At 35.5% G+C, this 21,020-nt stretch overlaps 1 protein-coding gene across 1 annotated transcript in view; it reads left to right on the forward strand.

The window, feature by feature from the left end:
- The window catches only part of LOC149553161 (uncharacterized), a 39,094-nt gene extending 37,344 nt beyond the window's left edge, over positions 1 to 1,750 (forward strand). Inside the window, exon 2 of the mRNA XM_089790297.1 lies at positions 1,193 to 1,750. Within this exon, the coding sequence (XP_089646423.1) occupies positions 1,193 to 1,750 (558 nt within the window). The remainder of the gene's footprint in view (positions 1 to 1,192) is intronic.
- Positions 1,751 to 21,020: the final 19,270 nt, after the last annotated feature.

A 21,020-nucleotide genomic window follows, 5' to 3' on the forward strand; every position in this document is an offset into this window, starting at 1 on the left:
TAATAGTATTATTATTATTACTATAGATATAATAATATTAATATTTAATGTTTATTTATATTATTGTTATTATTATTATAAAATAATATAAATAGTATATATATATATAATTATTATTATCATAAAATAGTATAAATAGTATATATATATCCTTTCATTTATTAACCCATATACATACAAACAATTCAAATATGTCCCTATGGGTCCTAGGACCCCTAGGGACATATGTCATTGTTTAATGGGTCAAAGGGGGTCATGAGGCACCCTATGAACCCCTTTGACCCATATGAATGATTCAAATATGTCCCTAGGGGTCCTAGGACCCCTAGAGACATATGTCATTGTTTAATGGGTCAAAGGGGGTCATAGGTCACGCTATGACCCCCTTTGACCCATATGGCCCATTCGAATATGTCCCTAGGGGTCCTAGGACCCCTAGGGACATATGTCATTGTTTAATGGGTCAAAGGGGGTCACAGGTCACCCTATTACCCCCTTTGACCCATATGAATGATTTGAATATATCCCTAGGGGTCCTAGAACCACTAGGGACATATGTCATCGTTTAATGGGTCAAAGGGGGTCAGAGGTCACCCTATGACCCCCTTTGACCCATATGCACGATTCGAATATGTCCCTATGGGTCCTAGGACCCCTAGGGACATACACCGTCATTTAATGGGTCAAAGGGGGTCATAGGTCACCCTATGACCCCCTTTGACCCATATGAATGATTCGAATATGTCCCTAGGGGTCCTAGGACCTCTAGGGACATATGCCATTGTTTAATGGGTCAAAGGGGGTCATAGGTCACCCTATGACCCCCTTTGACCCATATGAATGATTTGAATATGTCCCTAAGGGTCCTAGGACCACTAGGGACATATGTCATCGTTTAATGGGTCAAAGGGGGTCAGAGGTCACCCTATGACCCCCTTTGACCCATATGCACGATTCGAATATGTCCCTATGGGTCCTAGGACCCCTAGGGACATATGTCATCGTTTAATGGGTCAAAGGGGGTCATAGGTCACCCTATGACCCCCTTTGACCCATATGAATGATTCGAATATGTCCCTAGGGGTCCTAGGACCCCTAGGGACATATGTCATCATTTAATGGGTCAAAGGGGGTCATAGATCATAGGCCAACTTTGCCTTTGCAGCCAATTAAAACAGAACAACCCTTTCAGAAATGGGGAGTTGATTTTATAGGGCCCATTAGCCCTTCATCCAGTGCAGGTCATAAGTGGATTATTACAGCCATTGATTATTTCACACGTTGGACTGAAGCAACAACGTTAAAGGATGCAAATGAGACAACAGTGCTGAATTTTTATGATGATATTGTGAACAGGTTTGGAGTACGTAATTCCATTATTTTTGATAATGCACTTGCTTTCATTGGAATGAAAGTCACTGATTGGGCCTTTAATCATGGGATTTATCTGAGCACTAGCTCAAATTATTACCCACAGGGTAATGGATTGGCTGAATCTTCAAACAAGAATCTTATAAGGATTATCAAATGCAACTTGCAAGAGAATAAAAGAGATTGGCATTCAAATATGAAAGCTGCCTTATGGGTTGACAGGATTACTCCAAAGCAAGTTATTAGAAACTCACCTTATAGGCTGGTGTATGGGAAAGAAGCCAGATTATCCATTGAGACAGAATTACCCGCACTTGACCTTACTACACAGTTGGTTTTGTTTGATGAAGGTGACCCTATTTTAGTGCGATGCACCTAGTTGATGGAGTTGGAGGAAACAAGGAAAAAAGCCATGGAAACCATGGGGTATTAGCAAATGTAGATCAAGAAGAGCTTTGATAGAAGAGCTTGAGCTCGGGAGTTCCATGTTGGTGACATGGTACTGAAGTGGGATGTTTTGAAGAGTAGGCCAGGCCAGCACAATAAATTTGATCACATGTGGGCTGGACTATTTCAGATTGCTGAGTGTAAACAACATAATGCCTACCAGCTGGCTACCATGGAAGGAGACATACTATTGATCCCTGTGAATGGGATCCACCTCAAACCATGCTTTGAGGTATGAGTTTTAGTCCTACCTTGTATATAATAGGTTAGTTTTCCCTATTTTCAATAAGTGCGTCTGCATTTTTAGTTTAGTTTTGTTTTCTATTTTGTTTTGGTTTGGTAGTTTAGGTTAGTTTAGTTGCTGGTTTATGTTGTTTTGCAGTCATACTCGTTCATTTCATTTGTGCATGCATAGATATGTGTGCTTAAATGTATGCACATATCCAACACACGCACACATACACACATACATATCACTGACACTAAAATATGTCTAGTTGTCCGCCATACATATCTGCATATGCATGCATACGTTGCATACATGCATTCATTCAAGTCCATACATCTACACATACGCTGCCAAATGGTCGACTATGATGGTGCAACTTCTAAAGTTGATACTTGAGTTTTGACCCTGCATACCCATTAATTTAATAAGAATTTTTAGTCTTATTAAATTGACGAACATACATGCAAAATTGAACCAGCAACTTTAGAAGTCGCTTTGTGTCAGGTTTAGGTGCTAGGATTGCATAATCAGACTCTATGCCCAAAGAACAAGGATAATTTAATCACTAGTCAAATGTCAAGCAAGAAAACATACAACATAAGTCACCAAAAATGTTACTAAAATTTTGCACATGTGCAAAATTTTAAGTATACATGTAGTAAAAATACAAAAGTGCTTTTCATTTCATTCAAATAATAGAAATATCCTTGTATTTATTTATTTTCAAATATACATTGACGTTTTCAAATAATGAAATGAAATGATATGCTGAAAAGAAATGATCTCACACAAGCCGTGAGTATAGCTCACTGTATTAAATTTCTTTCATGAGTAAATACATGAGCAAATACATATGAATGAAAGAAATAAAGAGTAGAGATAACCAGTCATTGCCTGTTGCTTTGACTGGTTATGCACTCTTTCCTTGGCATAGCAGAATCCAGCTCCAAGCTTCACATGATCTTCAACATCTGCAAAAACATGGAAGCAACTGATGTTAGATCCCGAAGGATCTAAGCAATGAGTACTTATCTCTACAACTACACATTTTCTCTGTTGATGTATCTCATTACGAAAGACTAGAAAGAAGAAAGAAATAAAAGTCATTGTGAGTGTCACAAGCCCGTGCTCAAACCTCACAGAACAAAATGCTACAGGATTACATCAACTAATTAATGATTGCCATCACAATGTTGATTACAAAATTTGGATCTGTAACACATGAAATAAAAGCTGAAAGAAGAATGCACATTTAAAGTTTAAGATTGGTGAACAAAACTGTGCATTCATCATATTATTGAAGTGTTGTACTGTATAAGAAAAAGAAGAGAAGTCGTTAGACTATAAAGAAACTAAGAAATATAGAGTATAACCCTTCACCTACAGTGAAATAGAAGCATTCTATGAAAGATTCAATAATCTTGTGGGTAAGGGCTCTACCTCTTTCATTTACAAAGGTATCTTATTTGATGGCACAGAGATTGTAGTCAGAAGGTTCATAGTTATGGTTCAAAAGAAACTTTGTGCAGAAAGAAAATTTAAGTATCAAGCAGAATTATTATCTCGAGTGTATCATCCAAATTTGGTACATATTATTGGATATTGTAAAAAATTCCAGGCTGATTGTTTACAGCATACTCAAAACAGCACCAACACACTTTCAAAAAATTTATATGGTGGTGAACAATTTTTGTGGAGAGAAAAAATGAGGATTGCACTCAAACACAAACTTCCAACATATATTTCATAACCGCAAAAAGTAATAAATAATCTAAAGATTTGCAAAATGTGGGCGGTCTCTTATAAATGCATGGAAGCTAATATAACTGTTGCGAGCACAACTGGAGCAGTTAAAATGTGTTGATCACTGAGGATTAAAAATGTAAAAACTGAAAGGGATGGGGATCAACTTTCTTGTGAAACTCAAGATTCTATGGTTTTTGTGAGACTTTCTTATATAGGTGATTCACGAGTTTCATTTATATCAAAGGTAGCAATCTACAAAGTGAAATCAGATTACCTTGTCAATGCTCAATGCACTTACAAGAAGTATTTCTCTTCACATGTCCATAGCACATGGAAAAAAACTAGTTTCATTTAAGAAGCTTAAATAGCGATATTTCAGTAATGATTCAATCTATGGGAGGTGTTTTGCTACCTCAAGCTTATGATATAGCCATTAGAGCTGAAAATAGTCTTACCCAGGCTAGTAAGATAGCCCCTAGGCCTCCAATGCCCATTTTTCTAGATATTCAATCAAATATACCATTGGTAATTCTGCCATTTAACCCATTACCTGCTATTCCTGGCCAAGAAATTACCATGGCAGGTCCTTCAAATACCATAGGTCCTTCTCCAGAGCTGCAAGAGATTAAGAATAGTCAGCTCAAAATTGAAAATATGATGCAAACCTTTAGTAATGAGCTGGTTAATCTTAAAAAGCAACAATATCAGCCTAGGCTGTCTTACCAACAACAAACTCCAGCTATAAATCTGCCTTATCAGCAGCAGAATCAAGGCCAACCTCAAGGAAATAGGCCACCATTTCAAGGTAATGCAATGGGCTACAGGCAAAATATTTATCAAAGGCCTTTCCATCCATATAATCCAGTTCCCCTCAATTCAACTAATCCAGTTAGAGACATAGTGCCCATTCAATATAATCTTGCAGCGGACTTTGAGTGGTGTTATCCCTGTAATGAACCTCACAATTACGCTACATGCACAAATGGAGTTATAAATCAGGCATTAATGGTGCAAAATACAGTAGTGGGATAGAAAAATGTCACAAATGATGCACTTGAACAACAGCGTGATGTACCGACTCCTGAGACTACTTTCCTCAACTGGCAAAGAGATGAGTTTTGCGTAGTCAATAATGACTCATCAATATCAGCAAATACCTGGGCTAAGAAAAGAGCTCTTGAAGAAGACCAAACAACAAACAAGGGTAAAGCTACTGATACAGTTGAGCCATCATCAAGTGCTACAAACATGGTGGGAGACACTCACGTCCCTGTCACCAAGGAAACCATTCACAAACCAACAGATCATGCTGCTACTAAGATACATCAGAAATCACACTTTGCTGTGCCATTCAATATAGTGGAGAATATGAAGAAGATGAACGTTTCTATGCCAATGTGGGAGACTTTGGCTATTCTTGTTCAAACGGATATTCTACAAAAGGCCCTTTTAGATGAAGCAAATCCCACAAAGGTGATGAATGAACCAACAAAGGCGGTGTTAACGAACGTTGATGAAAAGAAGGATGACAACGAGAAAACTGCCAAGGAATCAAATAAGGTAATAAAACCACCTCCGTTTTATCTTTCCTTAATCATTGGTGATAAGTTAGTCCATAATTGTATGGTAGATAGTGGAGCTACAAGCTTCGTCATGCCAAAAAAGATCGCTGACCCGTTAGGACTAAAATACTAGCCTATTGAAAAAGGTGATGTTCAACTTGATGGGATGTCTGTAGGTACTATAGGCATGATTAAAGATGCAAGTGTCACCCTTCATGCCTATCCTAATTTTTCCATTCAGCAGGATATATATGTCATAGAGTTACCCCCGTATTTTTCTATCTGCTTGTCTAGGGATTTCACAGCAAAGATCGGTGGTTATTTATCATCTGATTGGTCTCATATGCTTTTTAGGACTAGATATGGCACTAAAGTAACCATTAAATCTGAGTTGCTTGCAAAAAATCATATAGAATCTTATACACCTAGTGTTGTCAATGCAAATCTGCTTGCATTTAATGAAGATGAGTGTCATACAATAGCTGAAAATCAAACCCAGTTAGATAACGTCCTAGATATCCTTCTTGATGAATGGGCCTCTAGTCAAACCTTTAAAAATTAGTATTATCATATAACAAATTCTGACTTAGGTACCTACATTATCCATGAACAAAATGAAGTCATTCCAGCTTTGGTCAAACCAATAAGTCAGTCAGCAAAGTCCAAAGATCAGTTATGGAGCATGTTTTTTGATGGTTCGAGAGGTAGACAAGGTGCTGGTGGGGGTGTTATGTTGATTTCACCTGATAATGAGAAATATTATGCCGCTTTCAGATTCAATTTTTCTTGTACCAACAATACAACCGAGTATGAAGGATTAATCCAAGGTTTAGAATGGACAAGAAAATGTGGCATTAAGTGTTTAAAGGTATACGGTGACAGTGAATTAATAGTAAACCAAATCAGATGTCTGAATGTTGTAAAGAATGATATTTTGAAATCTTATAGACATCGTGTTTGGGATTTACTTGAACATTTTGATGCATTTAACATACTGGCTGTTCCTAGAAATAAAAATTAGCATGCTGATAGGCTAGCAACTGCAGGAGCCCAGTATGATATTGTTAACAGTGTGTCTGCACATACTGATCAGCAACATATCAAAATCATTACCAGACCTTTAGTTCCTAATAATGATACTAATTGGCAAGTTTTTGACAGTGATGAACAAATTTTACAATTTTTGCTGGAAGAAGATGTTTTTGCTAATTCTAATCAGCAGAGGTATAAGGATCAGTATGGTGATCAGGTGATCCAGTTAAAAAACAACAAGTTGTCAAAGGGTTTAGTAACGCTAGAGAGCATTTTTAATTTAGATGATCAGCTCAAATCTGGAAAGGCTAACTTGCTAGTTACAGAAAATCAGTATGCAGACCTGGAAATTGCACCAGGTAAATGTTTGAAGTTTGGTAAAGTTAACTCAGCTGAAGAAAAAGAAGATTTTCTTCATTTGTTTCAAGAATTCAGCGATGTGTTCGCTTGGCAGTATAGTGACTTAAAAGGATTTAACCCAAAATTGGCACAACACACAATACAGATGGAACCATCAGCAAAACCAGTGCGGCAAAAGCAAAGGCCAATTAATCCTAAGCTGGAACCGTTGATGCAAAAGGAGGTTTTCAGGCTAATTGAAAGTAAGATAATTTTTCCTATTAAGCACACAAGTTGGGTTGCTAACCTAGTTCCAGTAAGGAAGAAGAATGGGGAGTTATGGTTGTGTGTGGATTTCAAAGACTTGAATAGAGTCTCATTGAAAGATAGGCACCCACTTCCATCCATGGAAAAAATTTTACAAAGTGTGTCAAGGGCTGAGAGGTTTTCTTTATTGGATGGTTATTCGAGTTATAACCAAATCTTGGTCAAGGAAGAGGACCGATATAAAACAACGTTTACGAAAAAATGGGGAACCATGGCATACAAAAGGATGCCATTCAGATTGTCCAACGCTGGAGCCACATTTCAAAAAGCCATGGAGATGGCTTTCAGCAATTTGATGTACAAATTTGTTTTGGTGTATTTGGATGATGTCACAGTTTACTCACATAAAACAACAGATCACATAGATCATTTAAGGCAGATTTTTGAGCGTTGTAGAGAGTTCGACATCTCCTTAAACCCCAAAAAGAGTATATTTTTTGTACATGAGGGAAAGTTACTTTGATATTTTGTATCAAAGGCAGGCATCATGGTGGACCCTGAATGAGTTGCAGCGATTTTGGAGTTGCCTTTACCACAGCATAAGAAAGGCCTTCAAAGTTTCATTGGTTGTATCAATTTCGTGCGAAGGTTTTTGCCTGATATTGCAACACTTCTCAAGCCTTTAACAGATATGCTTAAAAATAATGTAGTTTTCACATGGACAAAGGAAGCCAAAGATAATTTTTAGGCCATCAAAAATGCATTAGCATTAGCACCTATCCTAATCAATCCTGATTTTAACAAGGATTTCATTCTTTATGCCTATGGTGGTTATGATGTGATTTCAGCTATATTAGTACAGAAAAATGCAGAGGGATTGGAACATCCAATCACATTCTTCAACAAAGGACTAGAGGAGTATGAACAGTGTTACAGCTTTTTTGAAAAACACGTCCTTGCTATTGTGAAGAGTCTTAAAAAATTCAGACATTTGCTGACACATAACAAAGTTATTTTGCGTGTCATACACACAAGTGTTAAGGAATTCCTCTTAAGTAAAGATCTAAATGAGAAGAGAGCTATCTGGATCACATGCATCATGGAGTATGACGTAGAGATTCAGATCACTAAGCTGGTTAGAGGAAAAGGATTATGTGAAGAAATTTTAGATATGGACATTACAGAACTTGAGGAGCAAGCAAATACAGTTTTGCTGATCGGAGCAGCTGGAAATGATGATAAACCAACAAGCTGGTTACAGGATATGATGAATTTTTTGAAAACCAGTCAATGTCCAACCACCTTAGACAGAGCAAAGCGAAGATATTATCGCTTGCAATCAGTCCCTTTTGTGCTGATTAATGACATTTTGTATAGGAAAGACTTCAATGGAGTCCTTCTTAGGTGTGTAGATTTAGATCAGATTGCTCAAATATTACACGAATTTCATGATGACCATTCAGGAGGACACTTTTCTCCAAGGACTACAGCTTATAAGATTCTAAGAGCAAGCTATTACTGGCCTGATTTGTTCAAAGATTGTCATACGCATGTCAAAAAATGCGCCAAATGCGCTATGTTTGCAGGAAAGAGAGGCTTCCAGCTTTGCCTTTGCAGCCAATTAAAATAGAACAACCCTTTCAAAAATGGGGAGTTGATTTTATAGGGCCCATTAGCCCTTCATCCAGTGTAGGTCATAAGTGGATTATTGCAGCCACTGATTATTTCACACGCTGGACTGAAGCAACAGTGTTAAAGGATGCAAATGAGACAATAGTACTGAATTTTTATGATGATATTGTGAACAGGTTTGGCGTACTTGATTCCATTATTTTTGATAACGCACTTTCTTTCATTGGAATGACAGTCACTGATTGGGCCTTTAATCATGGGATTTATCTGAGCACCAGCTCAAATTATTACCCACAGGGTAATGGATTGGCTGAATCTTCAAACAAGAATCTTATAAGGATTATCAAATGCAACTTGCAAGAGAATAAAAGAGATTGGCATTCAAAGCTGAAAGCTACCTTATGGGTTGACAGGATTACTCCAAAGCAAGTTATTAGAAACTCACCTTATAGGCTGGTGTATGGGAAAGAAGCTAGATTATCCATTGAGACAGAATTACTCGCACTTGACCTTACTACACAACTGGTTTTGTTTGATGAAGGTGACCCTATTTTAGTGCGGTGCACCCAGCTGATGGAGTTGGAAGAAACAAGGAAAAAAGCCATGGAAACCATGGGGTATCAGCAAATGTAGATCAAGAAGAGCTTTGATAGAAGAGCTTGAGCTTGGGAGTTCCATGTTGGTGACATGGTACTGAAGTGGGATGTTTTGAAGAGTAGGCCAGGCTAGCACAATAAATTTGATCACATGTGGGCTGGATCGTTTCAGATTGCTGAGTGTAAACAGGATAATGCCTACCATCTAGCTACCATGGAAGGAGACATACTATCGATCCCTATGAACAGGATCCACTTCAAACCATGCTTTGAGGTATGAGTTTCAGTCCTACCTTGTATATAATAGGTTAGTTTTCCCTATTTTCAATAAGTGCGTCTGCATTTTTAGTTTAGTTTAGTTTTCTATTTTGTTTTGGTTTGGTAGTCTAGGTTAGTTTAGTTGCTGGTTTACTTTGTTTTTTAGTCATACCCATTCATTTCATTTGTGCATGCATAGATATGTGTGCTTAAATGTATGCACATATCCAACACATGCACACATACACACATACATATCATTGACACTAAAATATGTCTGGTTATCCGCCATACATATCTGCATATGCATGCATACGTTGCATACATGCATTCATTGAATTCCATACATCTACAGATATGCCACCAAATGGTCAACTATGATGGTGCAACTTCTAAAGTTGATACTTGAGTTTTGACCCTACATACCCATCAATTTAATAAGAATTTCCAGTCTTATTAAATTGACGAACATACATTCAAAACTGAACCAGCAACTTTAGAAGTCGCTTTGTGTCAGGTTTAGGTGCTAGGATTGCATAATCAGACTCGATGCCCAAAGAACAAGGACAATTTAATCACTGGTCAAATGTCAAGCAAGCAGACATACATCATAAGTCACCAAAAATGTTACTAAAATTTTGCACATGTGCAAAATTTTAAGAATACATGTAGTGAAAATACAAAAGTTCTTTTCATTTCATTCAAATAATAGAAATATCGTTGTATTTATTTATTTTCAAATATACATTGACGTTTTCAAATAATGAAATGAAATGATATGCTGAAAAGAAATGATCTCACACAAGCCGTGAGTATAGCTCACTGTATTAAATTTCTTTCATGAGTAAATACATGAACATATACATATGAATGAAAGAAATAAAGAGTAGAGATAACCAATCATTGCCTATTGCTTTGACTGGTTATGCACTCTTTCCCCGGCGTAGCAGAATCCAGCTCCAAGCTTCACATGATCTTCAACACCTGCAAAAACATGGAAGCAACTGATGTTAGATCCTGAAGGATCTAAGCAATGAGTACTTATCTCTACAACTACACATTTTCTCTATTGATGCATCTCATTACGAAAGACTAGAAAGAAGAAAGAAATAAAAGTCATTGTGAGTGTCACAAGCCCGTGCTCGAACCTACAGAACAAAATGCTACAGGATTACATCAACTAATTAATGATTTCCATCACAATGTTGATTACAAAATTTGGATCTATAACACATGAAATAAAAGCTGAAAGAAGAATGCACATTCAAAGTTTAAGATTGGTGAACAAAACTGTGCGTTCATCATATTATTGAAATGTTGTACTATATAAGCAAAAGCAGAGAAGTCGTCAGACTATAAAGAAACTAAGAAATACAGAGTATAACCCTTCACCCATAGTGAAATAGAAGCATTCTATGAAAGATTCAGTAACCTTTTAGGTAAGAGCTCTACCTCTTTCATTTACAAAGGTATCTTATTTGATGGCACAGAGATTGTAGTCAGAACGTTCATAGTTATGGTTCAGAAGAAACTTTGCGCAGAAAGAAAATTTTAGTATCAAGCAGAATTATTATCTCGAGTGTATCATCCAAATTTGGTACATATTATTGGATATTGTAAAAAATTCTAGGCTGATTGTTTACAACATACTCAAAACAACACCAGCACACTTTCAGAAAATTTATATGGTGGTGAACAATTTTTGTGGAGAGAAAAAATGAGGATTGCACTCAAGCACAAACTTCCAACATATATTTCATAACCGCAGAAAGTAATAAATAATCTAAAGATTTGCAAAATGTAGGCGGTCTCTTATAAATCCATGGAAACTAATATAACTGTTGCAAGCACATCTAGAGCAGTTAAAACGTGTTGATCACTAAGATTAAAAATGTAAAAACTGAAAGGGATGGGGATCAACTTTCTTGTGAAACTCAAGATTCTATGGTTTTTGTGAGACTTTCTTATATAGGTGATTCACGAGTTTCATTTATATCAAAGGTAGCAATCTACAAAGTGAAATCAGATTACCTTGTCAATCTTCGATGCACTTACAAGAAGCATTTCTCTTCACATGTCCATAGCACATGGAAAAAAACTAGTTTCATTAAGGAATCAAGAAGCAACCAAATAAAATTGTTCCACTTGTTTATTTCAAGATACCATTTTTATCCAATGATAAGTGTGATAGATTGACCATAAATTTTGTAGCGGCATCAGATACGGGTTTGGAAAAGTCAAAGCCTGAAGTTTTGGTGATAAACGAAAGGGAGATAACAGTTGAATATTGCGAGAATGGAAATATCCATGTGAGAGTGGTCATCTTAGATGAAGATACGAAGAGGACATTTGGTGACACTCTTACCAATTTAGCTAAGGACATAAAACCTATTCCAGGATTTAGAAGTCAAAAAGGAAGAAAAATTGGCAATATTCCAAAATATGTTCTATTAAATATACTTGGGAGATCCACTATTAGAAGCTTTGTGATTAAAGAGCTGGTCACCTCAACTTTGGCCGACTATACCAAACAGGAAAATGTCAATGTCAAAGAGGAATTAAATATCAAGGAAAGTGCTGAAGATTTAGATGCAGCATTTGAACCAGGAAAATTTTTAGCTTCAGTGTCGTAATAGAGCTCGAAGAAGAAGAGCTAGAAAATGAATAAGAAAAAGTGCCAGCGAATGAGAAAACCAAATTTGGAGATCCAGCAAATGTTCATAGCGGCTGTAACTGGATATCAATGGAGGTATCATTTGGAAGGATGAAGTAAAAAGTATCATAATGTAAGAAACTTTCAGCAAATATACAATGGCGATCACTGAGAAATGCAACGTACATTATGAAACTATACATGAGAAACCTATTTGTGTGTTAAAAATAATGATAATAACTTCAGTATCAGCAGATGCAACCATGGAGGCTTTCATATATCAAAGAAAATACTTCCAATTTAAAGTTTCAGCAAAAGAGAAAATGGCAGATTCAAGATTTTCATACCTCCATTCGTTGAAGAACAACATGATAAAACTAGAGAAGCATTCGGATGGCAAACAACTTCCTCTTCTAATGGTGGCATACACAGACCATTAAACCCTCATGCAAGCTTATCAAATGCGAAATGGTAAAATGACCAAGGCCTTAGGGTTATGAAAGCCGTTTTTTTTTCCTTTTCAATATTTCATAGTCTTTGAAATCCGCAAGATCATATATGGATTTAACTCTCTCTCAAATATATGCATTTGATTTTTTTTGAGCGCAAGGGAGGGTGAAAATTATTATAAGAGTTTATCTTATTTGCATATAGGTTTATTTAAAACAGAATATTAAAATAATTAATTATTTTAATATTTTGATTCATTTAAATGCAAATAAGGGACCTTATTTTATTTATTTATTTTCTTTTTGCCTTAACGTCTCAAATGTAAAGGAAAACTATTTTAATGATAACTTTTATAAATCATTAAATAGTCTCTATTTATCATGCAAAAAGAAGATGAGTCTTTAAGTCCTTCATATCATGGTCTTTAAGACTGAAAATAGTTAGGAAACATATGCATGGAATATAGGAGGTTGGATTTTTAGTTTAGTAAGTCAGTTTGGGGGTCTTTATGACCAGTTTGAGCATTTTGTGGACAATGGAAGGTGAGTCATAGGGTTCTTTATGACTGAGTGGAGCTTTTTGAGCAGAAGACCATTATTTTAGAAGTTTCCAGCACCTCTTTTCTAGGCTATCTTTTTGCATGCGACCGAAGCAGTTGGGCATTGTACTTAATGAGTTTTCTAACTCATTTGGAGGGAGTTCTGATTTTATGACTAAGTTTTGAGACATTTTTTGAGTCTTGAACTTTGTTATAGGGTCTGTAATTCAACATTTTAAAGAAATAATGTCAGTGACAGCAGTGTGATTATGCCTTAGGAAGTAAATTGTTGAGTTCTTTTTCCTTTCTATAAATTATGTGTGTGTTTTGAATGATTTGATAAGTTAACCTGTGAATGTTTACATTATTCTTGTTTTCTGTCTCATTCCAACACCTTTTTGTGGAAAAGTAAGTCTACTTGTAGGTTATGATATGTGTTTATAGGTGAAATTAGTCAAAGTGAGATAGTAATTTATCCTCTTTTTTGCAGTTTCAGTATTGAAACCTTATCATAAATCACTTGTGCAAACCTTTACAGGAAAATGTGCTTTATCTGTATTTCATAGAACTATAATCCTCTTTGTTACATGTGTGTTATGTCTTTATAGTAACTTCTGGTGTATCACCTCTTTTCTTAATTTAAGCTTTAGGTTTTAGGTTTATTTTCTGCACTCTCTTACCTTTTCCCTCAAGGTTTTTCATTAAGTTTTAGAGTGTTTCACTGAAAGATATAATAGGAGCCAGCCTAGAATCTGGAGGTTTTATTTCATTATCCAATCTCACGTAATGAAATGAATCCTATGTTAAGTAAGGATTATTGAACATTTCCAGTTCAGTAGGGTGCAAATCCTAAAACTTAACACTCACCTCCTTTGGCCCCACACACTTATTGGTCGCTTCTAATCTATCCATCGACCATTTGGACCATTGGGTCATACATTTTTTTGTTTGGGCTCCACTTGCCATGTCCACACTAGCAGCAGAGTACTCTTTTAAGGATGCATAGTCAGTGCTCAAAGCACTTGTACCTAGAGAAAGAGGACACACATTTAATGGTTTTGGAAGAAGTTTGGATTTTGACCACTCACCTGTGTCAGTCTTTGTAAGCCATCAAATTTGTAGGCCTCACGATCACCCTGGTCTTTGTGCATGATATTGGGTTGTAAGTTCTCCTCAACCCCCACACATTATCTCTACCCTTGTACACTGTGCTCTTACAAGGATCCCACATTAGTAGATGTGCTTTCCCTTTTGGTGTGAATTTTGACAATTTTTGCTACTTTTTTAGCATTTTTCACTCAACAATTTCTTTGTTTGAGGCAATTTTTTTGGCATTGATTGGTGGCATTTGGCCTTCATGAACGATTTCCCTTTGAGCAATTTTCTTGATAGTTTTCCATTTAGATTGGTGGTTTCCAAAATTTTGGATAGATTTATTGCCATTGTTTGGGCAGTTTCTTTGCCCCTTCAGTGGTTTTTTGGCGCTAATGGTGGTTTAGTGTTTCTATTTGCTTGCATGCTCTTTTTTTTTTGGCCACCAGAACATTTGGTTAGCACCGACTTAATATTTCTAACAACTATGATTTTTCCTAGCAACTAGGTTTTTATTTAGGCCTTTTTTGCCATGACGATCAAATGGCTATCAAATTTAGGCTCACATTTGTTGATGACAATGCCATATTAGCACTGCATCATCAAACTAGTTTCCCTTATAGCTCAGTTTGGACCTACCTTTGGTTTTTTATTCATATCTTGGGCATACATACCGTATTTTCTACAAACAAGATATCACCAGAAAGCTGGTTCTGAGCCCGTCACAGTGGTGTGAGTAATTTTCAGTTGTGATGTTTGTTTTTTAATGGTCTTTTTTCTATCAAAGTCAATATTTCTATTTTGCACTTTGGGAGACATATCTTGGCCATCTAGTATTTGATTTGGGAATTCATTATATCATGGGAAAGGTCTTTATGTACTCTTTCTAGTGATACTGGTTGTTTTTCTAGATTTTGCTCCAGACACATTCTATTCTATTTTTTGTGTTTTTGCATTCTAGTAGATATCATGGTTGTATTAGGCTCGAGGATCAATTTTTATGATTTAGATGATTCATCATGGGTTGTACTATCCTTATGTATCTTCTAGTCTTTGTAGACATTTATTGTATGCATTTTTGCAAATACACCAATATAAACTGTCATATTGCCTCTATATTTTTGTTTTAGTTGTTTTTCCTTATTTTTCCTTATGATTTGAGCAGTGTTGTCTAAGGAAACTCATATAGATTACTATATTCTTGTGATTCATTATATCTTGTGCCCTATTGTACATGTATTACTCTAATTAAAGTGTCACGGGGGTTGATGTTTTGCCTTTGTTTTCCATCTTCCTTTGTCTAGTAAGTTTCCCTTCTGTGACATTAGCCTAATGACATGTCTAAGATTGATCACCTCACTACACACATATGTACTCTTTTGTGTATCTTGGTTCCTTGATATGCAATTCTATTGGCCCACTTTTCTAGTTGTTTATCACCTTACCCTTGTCTGCATTAAGTGGAGTTCTATTGATTATTATGCTTCCTTGGTTCAGTTGAGTGAGCTATATATTTAGTATTTGTTCCTATGTACCAGGAGAATGCAATGGTTGTGTACCTATACATTTGAGTGAGATGGATTGCTTATCATATAAATACTCTTATTTTTGTTCCTACTTTCGATGTAGCCTTCCATGTTTGATCGATCAACTCTTTAGGCTTTGGTATTTTATGTGATCTATATCTTTGAGTTCAATTGCTTGCCTTGTCTACCTCCTGATTCAAGTAGTGTCTTCTAAGAGCACTCATGTTAATTATAGTCTTCTCTACCTGGTCAAGTTCTATTCTAGTGAAGGTTCTTCACATCAACACTTACTTTTGATAGAGTTTTTCAACTTCTACATGTTTTAGTGGATTTCTTCATGATCATCCTTTTGTTCCTATCTTCTGGGTCATTTTCTAGTTTGGAGGCTTCTACAATCCTTCACTAGTTCATTTAGCATCATTTCCATCTCTTCTTGGAGTATATTTTTTCCCATGTGGTTTTTCTATTTTCCTCTTTTCAAAGATTTGGTTATGCTTGGGCGCCTCATCTGGTTTGGGTGTCAGGGCCCAAATTTATTTTCAGTAGCAATTTCTAGGTTTTTTATCTACTCCCTAAGTTTATCTTAAGGTGGGTGTTAAAGTAATAAGGTATTTTCTTATTATCTCTATTTTATTTAAGCTAAACTTTAGCCATATAATAATTAATTCTTTTATTAATTATTATCATGTAACCTAGGTTTTACCTTTTAGGGTTCTAATTTCCTTTATAAGGATTGATCACTATGTAATATTCTATTCACGCAATATATTTTTATTTGATTCAATTTCAATGTCTCCTCTATGGATCTATGAATTCTAGCCTCTATAACTTTGCTCCTCTTTTTTTGTGATAGGTGTTTGCATGCGGTGATTCTTGGGAGCTGTTGGGTTGATCTTTCATCAACTTCAATGTATTCCTTTACACTTTTTTCAAGATATATCACACATATCTCTTTCTTGTCTTGATCAAGATTCATGTCTCTTTATCTAGGATTATATGTATATTTTTTGTTGAAGGATATTGCCTTATTTTTGAAGGTGTCCATGTCCTTCTATTCCTTATTGCTAGTGAACAAATTTGTCCTTAAGAAAGAAATGTAAACGATGACTCAATATGCCCAAAAAGAAGATCAAAATGTACTAACTGTTGGATGAGTTATGATTCATTGATAACTCTCCTTTGAATTGAGAGGTACAATTCCCTCGTTGCAATATTTATAATGAATCAAACATTGGGATATACCTTTAACCTAAAGGTGCTAAGGTATGCTAACACTTGCCTATAACCATGGACTGAGTGTGATTATCAGATTTACAAACCAAAGAAAGAGAGTGAACAAATAACCATAAGATCATCTATTCAACCCTTCACACTACAAAAGAAACAAGGAGGGTTAAACATAACATCTATTCTATAAATTGAAAATTTAACAACCAACTAACTTAAAAATATACTCATGCTTGACATGATGTATTCAAGAATGAGAAAGAAACAATCACATAATTGGTTTCAATCAAAAAAATGAATATTTGGACCACAAGATCCAACAGACAAATATTCCCTTTTATTTCAAGAAAACATGACAAAACAACTATAAAATCATCATGCCCCTACTCATACAATCAAGTTTGCAAAAAAATAAAACATAAAATAAAACCCTCTATCTTTCCCCTATTACAATCAACACTTGTGAAAATATGTTCTCCCTCCTTCCTGTAGCTTCAAGACTATCAAGAGTAAAAATAAGAATGCCTCTACATTCTTTGTGTCTCCTTTTATCATCAATCCATCCTCAGGAGAATATGGTTTAGTTTTAATAACTACATTCTTCAAAAGGAAACTCTTACACTAATTACCCTTCACAATGTTATAATCATGACATTATAAATGTAATATTTGTATGACATGTTCCTTTATCTACTAATAGGTGGCCTCTGAATTGTCACTAGGAGCTTCATCATAATAAATTGTGGCACATTTGAGAGAAAACCCATTGAGTCTAGATCAATTTTAATAACTGACTCTTGAGTAACTTCAAACATTAATATCTCAAAAACTATTTTCACCTTTAATATCTCATGGGAGCCTGCATATACATGTAATTTAATCATTTTCTAATGAATTGTTGATATCCATCACAATAATAAGATATTATGTGACACTAGGAATGTATTCTTCATGCCAAGTGATTGTTAGATGTCATTCCCTCTATATTTTACTGCCACCATAGTCGTATGGCTTGATGAAGGCATTTGGAATTTGATACATCTTTATCCGACTTTCCTATGATGATGGAATTACTTGTGAATTGAGGGGCATCTTGAGAGTTTGAGATCAAGCCTCCAATTTTATTTGTGGTTGGCAAATATATTGATTTGTGAAATAGGCATGAAAAATGGACACTTTCAAGCAACATATAAAGGCCCCTCAAGACTCACAACATCCTCCCATGTATGCTACCATATTTCTTGACAGAGCTTATTAATTGCCCATGAGGCATTTTGTCAATAAATTTGGAGACATCTCTTAGTTGGGTTCATGTAGATCATGTTGGAAGATTAGTTGAGGGGAAAATCTCAAAACTTGTGATTGCTTGAGCTCCACAATCCTAATTCTCTACTAACCCGATCACTTGTTTGTTTTTGTAGTGGTTGTTTGAAGACTCCACTCTTGTCACTACATCAGATGAAGCTATGGGTTTCAAGTAGAAGCTAGGAAGAGGCAGATTTTATTAATTTTCCAATCTTATCACATCATGAAGTGCCTTGACTGCATGATGATGGCCTCTAATTATCTTACTTCCACCTTTAGATTTGAGTGTGTCTTTATGTGCCCAATCTGCATGAGATATGTGCAAATCATCAACTCTTTCCTCAACATGATTAGGGTTAGCTACCATTGATGACATGAATCCATGACATCTAACGTTGCTTTCTAAATATCGGCTACAATATTTGTCACTTGGATACACCAAAGATTCATTATTGTTTCTAATACTCTGTTTCATCAACTCATATGGCATTCAATCAAACCACCACAAAATATGTCAGTGCTTCTATCAATTATGCTTCACACTTGTGGATCTCGACAAACATGTGTTCATCACTCCTTTAAACTTGCACTACTACCCATCATATCTTAGGCATAATTTTTGGTGTACGATTTTGGATATTTTGTCAAATAAATGCCATACTCTTTATTGCATATCTTCCCATGCCAACAGTTGTGCAAATCAAACATAATAACTTTCCTGGTTCTATTAGTTGCACAATTTGTTGAATAGTTGGAGACCATGCTCTGTGTCTTCCATCTACAATTGTTCTTCATCATGCATTATAGTGACATAGTATCAATATTGTCATTGCATACAAATTGCCTCAAAATTGTATTTTAATGGTTACCCACAGGAATGAAAACCTTAGATCTTGGTATTTAGATGCCTCTCTTTAATTAGTAATGTCAAGCCATGTGTATTTTTTCCCACATTCCATGTTCACACATTTGGAACCTATGGATCTTGCATTCCAAATCTTCGATGTTGTTCTATCCAATCCACATAACTTGATACATTGATTAAACCCCATGAGTCAATTAAACTTAAGAACCCAACTAAAATTGTGATATTATGTCATCTAAACCTTGTACTATCTAAACCCTTAGGATCATTAATTCTACATTGAACCTCTGAACTTGGTTTGTGAATCTTGAACTACACATCTGAACTAGTCACTTGTGCTCTTGAATTTGACCTCAAATCCTAGTACTTAGACTTGAACTTGAACTTTCTGATCTAAGGAACTGAACTCTAAACTTGAACTGAAACCAACTTAGAACCTTGATTCTCTAAATTTGTGCATCTTGAACTTGAACTTGTGAATCTTGAACTTGAACTTGAATCAATGAACTCAATTTTGAATTTTTGAATTTGAACTTTTGAACTTTGAGGTTCTGGTTCAACATATTCTCAAAATATTCAAACACCATAACAATCTAGGGATTCTTTCTATGGGGTGAATTTTCAAGGTTTTAAACATGGGTGATTAAAGCATGCTCACACTTATGATGCTATTATCATTTGTGTTGTCATCTTAAGGAGGGGAGAATATTTGAAGACTCCTTGTTTCGATCATAACAATATTTCCTTATGAACACCATGTTTTTTTGTTACTCTTATACAATGTTGGAGGATTTCCTTATGAACATGTTTTCTTTGGTTGTCCTTTTTTAAATCTTGTTTTTTAGGATGAGTTGTCTAGTCTAAAAGAACTTTCCAAACTTTTTCATTCTTTTAAGTAAATTTCCTTGTGTAAAATACTTTCTTGGTGTATTCTCTTTCTTTTTCTATTTCCATGTGACTACTTATGCTCTTTTAGTAGTATTCCTCGTGTCATATTGTAGTGGTTGAGACAACCCTCTTTAAATAATTGACTTGGAGCTTTTGTTTTAAATACTAACCCCTTTATATTGTGTCTTTTCTCTTTGTACTTATTTTCCTTTTGCCTCTTTCTTGTCTTGATGTACTCTTGCATGTGGATTCACAAGATAAAATCATAGGATTTAGAGGTTTGTTCCCTTGAACTTAGTGAGAAATTATCTACTTTCAATTTTGTACATGACTCTCTCTCTCTCTCTCTCTCTCTCTCTCTCTCTCTCTCTCACACACACACACACACACACACACACAAAATTTACCATTAGTATAATTAACATGAGTATACATTTAGGCTCATATTGTTAGTAAAATGGAGGCTAAAAGTTGTGTCATAAAGTTCATCCCTATGCAATTTCTCACTTACCTAGGCCTTATTTTAGCATGTATGAGCTCTTGTACCTAATTATAGTGTCATATATCAATTTTACATTAAAATATGGTACCTCCTCATCATTTGGGAAACTTAGTTCCAATTTGGAGGAAACATGTGACCTTGGGTGATCCAATGCAAAATCAAATTACCTTCAACAACCTATTTCTAGATATATGGGCCCAAATGTGTACGGATTAATATTTCTTTTAAAGAGAATTTTAATTTTGTGTTGGCTGACTTTGATTTCATCACCTTAAAATGCTAGGGAGGTATACAAGAAATATTCCCTCCCTCATTTTGACATCAATCAATTTAGTTAAGCATTGAACTACTAAAAGAGTCAAGCATCAAGTATTCAAGGCATTTTCTCCTGTAATATTCTTAAAATATAGCATTGTGTAAATCTTCAACATCCTTCATGAAAGCACGTGTTCATGATTTCCTTATAGGTTTTTATGGAGTCATGTTATTGTATCA

The sequence above is a fragment of the Cupressus sempervirens genome, chromosome 6 (assembly GCF_028749045.1).
Source record: "Cupressus sempervirens isolate cs-2001-9-10 chromosome 6, ASM2874904v1, whole genome shotgun sequence".
NCBI classification, from domain to species: domain Eukaryota; kingdom Viridiplantae; phylum Streptophyta; class Pinopsida; order Cupressales; family Cupressaceae; genus Cupressus; species Cupressus sempervirens.